At 32.3% G+C, this 9,588-nt stretch overlaps 1 protein-coding gene across 1 annotated transcript; it reads left to right on the top strand.

Moving 5' to 3' along the window:
* Window positions 1-391: 391 nt before the first annotated feature.
* On the top strand, window positions 392-8,840 carry LOC105331595 (eukaryotic translation initiation factor 2 subunit 2). The gene is made up of 9 exons (XM_011433858.4): window positions 392-465; window positions 1,232-1,388; window positions 3,594-3,682; window positions 4,474-4,618; window positions 5,079-5,158; window positions 5,414-5,562; window positions 6,933-6,989; window positions 7,338-7,423; window positions 8,245-8,840. Exons 1-9 carry the CDS (start codon window positions 448-450, stop codon window positions 8,418-8,420), a joined length of 957 nt encoding a protein of 318 aa, XP_011432160.3. The 5' UTR covers window positions 392-447; the 3' UTR covers window positions 8,421-8,840.
* The last annotated feature ends 748 nt before the right edge of the window (window positions 8,841-9,588 follow it).

The raw sequence follows: 9,588 nt of genomic DNA, 5'->3' as shown, positions 1-9,588 counted from the left end.
TAGTGACTTTACTTGAAGCACTAACTGAGCCTAAAATAAATTTTATTAGTCACTTAATTAAATAATTTTAACCATTTAACGCTGCATAACTTAGACGGTACATATGTATAAAACCGAGAAGAGATTTTGTAGTCCGATTTCCCAAGTAATTTGGAAAATGATGTAATTTTAGAGAAAACTTGCGCGTCCAAAATAGATTGACGATACCGGAAACACTGACGACACTCTCTCTATATAGTACACTGTTTCATTTAAAAATGATGAAACAATTTACTGTTGTGTTAATTAAAAATTGTGTCTCTATTTACATGACGTTCTGTTTTCAGTTGTGCTTTTGATTCTATAATTTAAGTAACAACAAGTGTGTACCTGCGTTTTATAATGTTTACAGTCCCGACCAGGCCTCCATACTTTAAATCTGATGCAACCCGGCATTGTGGAAGCAACATGGCTGAAGACGAGCTGGTAAGAACAGAAATCAATATGGCGATGTCTATCAAAGTAGCACATGCTGAAAATGGCGGGTTTATCGAGTCTTACGATGCAGATTTCCCTAATATAAGACGACGTATTATAATTGTTCAACGTAAATTCAGATTCGAGAAATTACCAGATGGTCTCCTCCATTATTTCTACAACGTAGTTAAAACTTCGTCAATTAACAAATATATTTGTTTAAGAACTAAAACATTCCTTTATAACTTATAACAACTAACCTAAAATCGTGAAGGAAGAAAAAAAAGTATGTTTATTCCCACGCCAAACACACAGCGCCGTTTACTCAATTTACCATCGGCATTGTAAATATATCAATCACTAAACCGACGTTCCTTGAAGTTAAAAATTTACACCAATTTTATTCAAAGATTGCATGATAACTTGCTTTTTCCATAAAAAATATATTACAGAAAATGAAATTTATTTAACCTTTACATGCCCATTTATGTGAACACATTTTATTTTCATGATAATTCATTTTGTGTTGTAACTTTCTGTTTGATGTGCTAAACAAAATAGTTAAACACTTGTATAGTCCTTCTTGCTGAAGTTACCATGGCTTGTACCTAAATTTATAAAAATCTGCATGGTGCAACATTAGTTGGTATTTTATACGGGGACAGTTTGTCTTAATTTCTTTTCCTTATTCGATAGAAATTGTGAACCACCCTAACGGTAACCCAGTGTATACTTACTCAAATATTTAAGCTACCAATTCCTATGATAATTTCAGTTACCGTTTGATCCCTCAAATATGAAAAAGAAGAAGAAGAAAAAGAAGATGCCATTTGAATTGGATGGAGGAACAGAGGAGGCAGAGACCCCCACCCCAGCCCCAGAGGAGGAGGCACCTGCAGCAGAGCCAGAAACCTCTGAAAAAGCAGATGATGGTAAATATTATAACTGTACTGGCGTGCGACCAGTTCTCGCCGAGTACCATTTCTCGCCAGTACATTGTGACGTCATTTTATTAACACATAAAATTATATACGAAAAATGACGTCACAATGTACTGGCGAGAAATGGTACTCGGCGAGAACTGGTCGCACGCCAGTACCTTTTTTTTTTCATTAGGTCACCAATTGTTTTTTGTTTTTTTTTTGTCTGCAGAGCCATCACTCCCCTCAAATTTGAACCAAATATCAAACCCATTCCTCATGGCAGAAAGCAACAGATTTTCCAAGTTTCATGATTAAAATTCCTAAATGCATTAGAGTTATAAACTAGAGCAGAGCTCGTTGCAAAGCAACGAGTGGGTCTTCCGTTAATGTCAGAAGTAAAGCTGGAAGTTCCTGTCAGAAGCAGAGCTCTTAAACCAACAACAAGAGTAACGAAAATAAAAAGATGAAAAAATCGAATTATTCCTGGTACGACTTAACAAAATACGAATGATTTTAAGTACGACTTAACCAAAACATTTCCGATTTCAAGAACGACTTAACAAAAAAAATCCGAATGTGTTCAAGTACGACTTAACAATTATTTTTGGTACGAGTTTATTTTACTTTGAACATTACGCTATTTTTTAAACCAAGGAAGCGGAATCAAAATTTCCGGAAAAATCAATTTTTAAACCCCGATATCTCTGTTATGCATCATCCAATTTTGAAACGGCTTTCAGTGTTAGATTCAGCTAAATAAGCTCTACAAAACACATATTTGTTTTTGATTTGATTAGAAAATTCATTTTTTCGAAAAATTTGTTTCACTTCCGGTTTCGACCGGAAGTGACAAAATATTTTTTTCTGTACATTTGCCATAAGTCTATTCGCAGATTTACAATCACAGAAAATTTCAAGTCTTTATAAACAACCGTTTACGAGAAAAGTGCTGGACAAAATCACTTTTTGAAAATTTTTAAAATGACGTAACTAGAAACCGGAAGTGACTTAATGACTAAAAGTTTGAAGGCTTCAAGGGACAAGAAATTAAAATAATCCCTGAAAATTTCTTGCAAATTGGTTGAATAGTTTTTGAGATATAAAGCAAAAAAGAAGTCAGAAGGAAAAACAAGAAGAATAATAATAATAAAAAAAAACAATAGAATAACAAGAGGGTCTTCCGTTGAAAACGGAAGACCCTAATTACAACTTGTGGGAAATGTTAGTTTTTTGGTTGGTAAATATGCCCTATTTGGTTGAAGCTGGCCAGTATTCTCAACAAATGATCAAGGGGGAAAACTGATTATCATCTCAATTAAAAGGTTTTCACAACTTGACTTAACACCCGTGGTAAATAATAGCCTGGTTTAGAATTGGCATAATGAGTGAAGCAAATTTAATAGAGACCTCAGAAAATTACAATCAATGTTTAAATTATTGTTCTGACAATAGAATTGGTTGGTATCTTGTTTAGAAATAATAAGCCTCCCAAATAAATGCTCAGATTATTATAAAATCATTTAACGTTGGACATCTGCGTTACATCAATAATATATTAATTTAAAACAGAATTTTGTTAATAAGATAATGCAAGTATTTCATTTATAATATGTAAAGAAATATAAATTTCACTTGAAATAGATTCGTTTCTTTTTTCCAAATTTGATTTGAATCATTTTTAAATTATTTTTGAAAAATAGGGTTTTTTTAATCCATGTTTGTGGGTTTCCTTACTTGCTACATGTACCAACGAAATTACGTCCCCACGAACCAGGAAAATGTTGGCTATCCACGAACATTGACTACCATGAATAAAAATGATTCCACAGAGTTTGTACTATATTATTTTTTTTTTTTCATTAGGTCACCAATTAAAAAAAATAATTTTTGTCTCACCCTGTGAAATTATGATAGCTTTTCAGATTATTCATGTTAAATGATATTCTAGCAAGAGGGACTTATCAGGTTACCATTCAAAAGTGAAATAAAGATAATTTCAATAATCTATGGATTGATAAATCCCTCTTGATTGTACTAATGTCAGATTGTACTATCTGAATGATGTAATACAAACATTACCATTCATCTGCTTATTAGCAAACTAAGTGGATGATATGACAAGTTTGGTCAGTATTTTTTATTTATTGTTTATAATGCAAGAAAGCCTGATCTGTAGATAAATTTTACTATTTCATCCTTGCATTCCTTTTACAGATTTTTCACTGGACTTCGGTATCAAAAAGAAAAAGAAGAAAAAGAAAGCATTTGATATGAATGAATTGGAAGACAACTTACCAGAACCAGTATGTGTAAAAATCTAGTATTTCTAATGCTTGTTATTATTTCTCACTAATGAATAATGATTTAGATGATACTACATGTACCTGGTACATGATTGTTTATTTGATTTTAGATTTGTCTCATACATATGAACTTGTTGATAACTTTCAGTAGTAATTTATAAAGGACTATGTGCGGTATGGTCAAATATCTGCCCCCGATTTCAACCAATTTTTAAATAGTATCGTATAAAAATAAAATCTTCACAAATCATTGTATAGAGGATGCCTATGACTTTAATCTTGATTTTAGTCATCATTGCTCATTCGCTGTTTATCTATGACGTCACTTAAATGACCTAATCCCTACAAATTTGCAAACAAATGAAAATATTCTTATTTTTGCTCCATATTTTGCATTCGGAAGTATAGAGCGCAGGTCTGCTCAAGTGCGATTTTAACATGTTTTTCGTCAGATAGTTATACACATTATATTAAAAAATGGTACTTGAGCAAGCCTGCGCTCGATGTTTCCCAGTCGAAAAACCATCGGAAAACACCAATATTTTGCTACAAAACATCAATTTATCAAAATAATGCAATCCTTATGACGTCATTTCTACATTATGACGTCACTGTGATTATAACCTTTTACACCTTTATTTCCAATATGATTTTAACTATCTTTCACCTTATTTTTAAAGCTCTTTCTAAAACCTTGATTCTGGGGGCAAAAAATGCATAATACCGCACATACATGTAGTCCTTTATGCGAAACCAGGAAATTAATGCAAAACAATCTGTGAAATTGACAGGAATCTAAAGCAGAAACAGAGGAACAAGAGGCACCAGAAGGGGTAGAGGAAGACATGAATTTTGCTCTACCCTTAAAGAAGAAAAAGAAAAAGAAGGTGGACTTCACAATGATTGAAAATGAAGATTCTGAAAAGCCAAGTGATGGTACTGCTATTTAAACGCATTGATTAAATCAAAGAAAGAGTTGAAGACAGAGAGTTTATAAAATCCTGTTTCACAGGATGCATTGCCAGTCTCTGTTAAAATGCTTGTGTATATGTACAGTGCTTAGGCGGTTTGGCCTGATGTCCTTGCCAAGATTTGGGAAATTAAAAGATATTACAAAATATTAGTTATTATGATATAATTAGTTGAATATAATTAGCCCTGAAGATTTTTTCCTCAAATCTTAGTGACATTCGAAACATTTACATTTTGACATATGCACATGAATAATTAACAAGGACCTTGCTTGTTTAGAAAAATTCTTGTACGGTAAATATTGCAAATCACTGGTACTTGTTTCTAAATCACAACCAAGATATGAAATAATTTTCAGATAAAATAATATTTTTTTTGCAAACTAAGGCTTGATTTGAGTTACATGCTCTTTGTATTTTTCTAGACCTGGACCTGGATGATGCACGGCCTGTGCCGGAGGGGAAGGCGTGGCTCGCCTCTGACAGGGACTACACATACGATGAGGTGAGGCTGGACTAGGAATGAGAAGTAGACCGTATGACACAGAGATCACTCTTATAATGAATTTTTGCTAACATCAAACCAGTTTCATTCCCCCTAATCCTATTGTTGTGTTATAATTTTTAGGGTAAAATGAAATATGGTTAAAACAAATTAAAATTGCTTATCCTTGATGTTTCACTATACCTGTGTTTACCTGTAATCCCAAAATTTAGATTTCTAATTGATATTTATCCTGAATCTTTATTTCTGTCTTAGTTACTGACACGAGTGTTTGATATCATACGAGAGAAAAATCCTGACATGGTTGCTGGAGAAAAGAAGAAATTTGTCATGAGACCTCCACAGGTGCTGAAAGTTGGAACTAGAAAGTCATCATTTGCAAACTTCTCAGACATATGTAGATTGTAAGTATTTGTATTCATTTAATGGAAAAAATTTAATTGAAAATTATTCTACAGTGTACACTTTTAAAATAATGCATTACATATACATACATATATATATTTATATAAAGAAAATTTGAAAAATGAAAGACAACACAGAGTAAAACGTTAGCGCTTTCATTCAATCTTCAGACATTTTTAAAATAACAATTACGTTACTTGGTGATGTCTACAATACAATGACGTCATAGTTAAAGTTAACGTTGTAGAGGGATATTGCTGCGTAATCTATAGCGTAATTCAATGAAATATATACACAATAAATGAAAAAATTGAATTATAGCAGTCTGTTGAGGCAAGGCTTTAAAGTTTGAATAAAATGTTTTTCTTTTTCTCTTCTTTCCGTTGCACTCTCTGTAAAAAGTTTATAAAAAGGGAACAATTTAAATTGCCCGCCTCCGCATACATCGATGTGCTCGCTGAGTTTTATTTTCCGGTACTCTGGGTCTTTAATTTGCTGTTTATGCACCGGGATTCTTGTTCTTAATGTAGTCCCTGTTTCGCCGATATAAAATTTGTTGCAACCATCACATATAATGGTATATATTAAATTTTTGGATTGACATGACATGTCCGAATTTATGCGGAATTGTTTTCCTCTGAAGTCAATCAAGCTGCCTTGTTTTAAAAACGGACACGTGCCGCATCGTATGTCTCCACATTTAGATACCGTTTTTATTGACGTATTAATTGTAGATGGACAGAGTATTCTCTTAAGATTCTTTGGTTGCCTTTTACTGTTAATGAACTTGAATTTGGATAAAACGCGAGCCATATCTTCATCTGTTTTGAGAACTCCGTTGAGATGATTGATATAAAACCGGACACTGCGATATTTTTTGGATTTAACTATATTTATATATATATACCGGTATAAACAGTACTACATATATCTGTAAAAGATACCCAATTTGCTTGCAAGAAAATTTCATTAGCACCTCAATGCAAGTTTTCTAACCTCAAATCAGTCCTTCAATGTCTTTTCTAAAGATTATCTGCAAGATGCATCATTGAAAAAATCATGGCTTTGAATATTTTATTCAATAAATCTCTTGATAAGGTCATCATTAATAAAAGTTTGTTTACGGTATGTGTGCATTGATAGTCTATAGCCTTAATGCATTAATAACCTATAGCCTTGCTAAATATGAGTAGTCTGTCTTTATTGAAAATGTATGGCTATCATAGCTAGTACATGTAATTAAAGGGCAAAGAGTCTATTTGTTCCAGAGTTGTAATTCATTTCATTTAAAAGATACTAGTAATCAGATACAAGTTCATGTACAGGTATGCTTTTTTTTTTCTCTATTAATGAATTTACTTACTTTCAGATTACATCGACAACCCAAACATGTATTGGCATTTTTATTAGCCGAATTGGGAACTAGGTAAGCATCAGCAACTATTTTCTTAGTTAGTGTTGTCCTTCTTATTAGGTAAACTTACCATAAATCTGTAAAATTTTGTGATGATCTAATTTTCACTGTTTTTGTGATCACGTTTACATTGCAAAATGTTAAATAGGCTGAAATTATATCCAGTATTGTTTGCTACATTGTATAAGAAAATTTTTTACATCCATTGTAAAAATTTCTGCTGCAAATAAAAAATATTACACATTTTCACTTTTTGCAAGTTTTGTGACGTGTGAAAAAAAGATGGATATATGGTGGTTCCTCATTTTGTACATGTATGAAAGAGTTCTTTTGACTTCAATTTTATATTCCTCTTTATAGCGGGTCTGTGGATGGTAATAATCAGCTCATTATCAAAGGAAAATACAACCAGAAACAGATTGAAAATGTCCTTAGGCGATATATCAGTAAGTATTGACTTAATCCATATGTAGAGGTAAACTTATATGGAGTAGATTTTTTTTTCTCATAAAACAGATGGCTTTGTCATATATTATGTCGAGTCAGCAGTTGCATTCCCTAGTTTATTCCATGACCACTTCTTAATAACAATCTAAGCCTAACTCTAAACTTGTAAGATTACTTAGACTTTGTATTTGACTTGTACATCTCACAAACCATTGTCATAGCCATCATTTAAAAGTTTGACCTATCAATTGTTATCAGATTAAAACAGACTTTTGTAAAACTTTCAATATGCACTTAATGTGCATTCAAAAGATAGAAGAGGGGCAAGACCTAAGAGACAAAATTATGTATAGAAGAAAAATACGATCATTCTTTAAGTACTCTGTATTATGATGTGATCAAATACGGTTGGGGGGGGGAGGGGGGGGGGTGATTAAATATCAAAATAGACACTGATGAAAAGTATATATTGGAATATACATTATGAAATTGATATACATTTGTAGTGTTATCACAGACAATGACACTAAAAAATGTAAATATATGTACATGTTTACAGTTACAAGGTACATGTATAGATAATGCAAATCAAACATGATATGCATCGTTTTTATTTGCAAATGGCCAGTTTAGGACAAATACTTGCAAAGATAGAAGTTGTTACATGCATATCTATTTCTAGAAGTATAAGCTAGGTATTTAGTATTCTAGTGCAAAGAAAATGCAGGGGTTGCTCACATAATTATGGACTATTTATTGCACACATATTATGATTGGTTCACAGTACATGTACTTTACAGTCCACTGATTTGTTTTACAGAGGAATACGTGACTTGTCACACCTGTAGATCACCCGACACTCTCCTACAGAAAGACACAAGAATTTTCTTCCTCCAGTGTGAGTCGTGTGGATCAAGATGTTCCGTCACTAGCATTAAATCCGGATTCCAGGCCGTCACAGGAAAGAGAGCGGCCATACGAGCAAAGACGGCATGATTGTAATCACCTTCTGTCAGACAGAACTTTCAGGTCTTTCATTTTACCAGTGGTTAATGCCATGATTGCTGTTTGTTTGAAAGCAAACATGAAGGGTACATCAAGAACAAGTAAATAAGTTCATGTGAACTGAACTTTGTGTATGATTTGTATATAAAGTGCATATATAACTGCTTTATGATTATGTCTGGAGTTATTTTAGCTAATTGTTTATACCATTACAAAAATAAGAGTTCAACTGGCATCCACTGCAACAAATGCAAAAACTACTGATTCAGATTGTAAATTGTCGTCTCCAGAAGTTGTGTATTTGTTTGACATCCCAGAAAGACTGGGTGAAACGTGTCATTCTTTCTGTAAATTATCAAAACATATTTATTGTCCATGATTTCAATGACAATAAATTATATTGAGAATTCATCTGTCCGAATTTTTCTTTAAAAATATTCAGCATGGTCATTTACATTCATTGTTCATTAACTGATTTAATAACTGAGCAGAACAGATGCTCATTAGCATAAGGACGCAATACTGATGTGAGTCTAGAATTACCTGTATTAGAAACACTTATTTGTTATTTTAATTCAGAGTATACATATACCGGTACATTTACCAAGTACTTTTGAATCTTCAGCACTTCTTAAAATACTTTTATTGTTATACATGTAATACAGTTGTGTCCACAATATGTTTTGCCTTAATTCAGTCAGCTTGCATGTGTCACACAAGTTATTAATATTTGGACAAAAACGTGTATCTCAGAAGGCAAGAGGCCTAAGGGCATAAACAGTCACCTGAGTATGATAAAAAATTTACTCTGTTAATGGTTAACATAATGGTAGTTTAATAATTACATGATATGATGTGTGAATTAAACTGAAAGAGGATAATATCATGCTCAAAAACAAGATTAAATAATTTAATTCTGGTTCTAACATGATTTCTGATTGGCTTAAAAAAAAATTTTTGTATCATATAAAGAATGTTGCATATGTCGCAGTTAAAATAACGTCAAAAACGTATCAATCCATCTGACGTTAAGTTTTGAGTTTTGTACAATTTGATGTCAATTAAAAGGTCAAATGACTGTTTTTATCTACAACTATTTACGAAAAATTAAATTAAATTCATTGTTTATAAAGCGTAAACTGTCCCAAAATATTTTTAA

The sequence above is a fragment of the Magallana gigas genome, chromosome 3 (assembly GCF_963853765.1).
Source record: "Magallana gigas chromosome 3, xbMagGiga1.1, whole genome shotgun sequence".
Taxonomy (NCBI): Eukaryota; Metazoa; Mollusca; class Bivalvia; order Ostreida; family Ostreidae; genus Magallana; species Magallana gigas.
This window is presented reverse-complemented; position numbering and strand designations above follow the sequence as displayed.

What these genes read in the sequence shown, in the direction of transcription:
- LOC105331595 (XM_011433858.4), top strand. An exon ending in GGGACTACACATACGATGAG is followed by an intron (nt 5,159 to 5,413) that starts GTGAGGCTGGAC and finishes TTTCTGTCTTAG; the next exon opens with TTACTGACACGAGTGTTTGA. An exon ending in TTAGCCGAATTGGGAACTAG is followed by an intron (nt 6,990 to 7,337) that starts GTAAGCATCAGC and finishes TCCTCTTTATAG; the next exon opens with CGGGTCTGTGGATGGTAATA.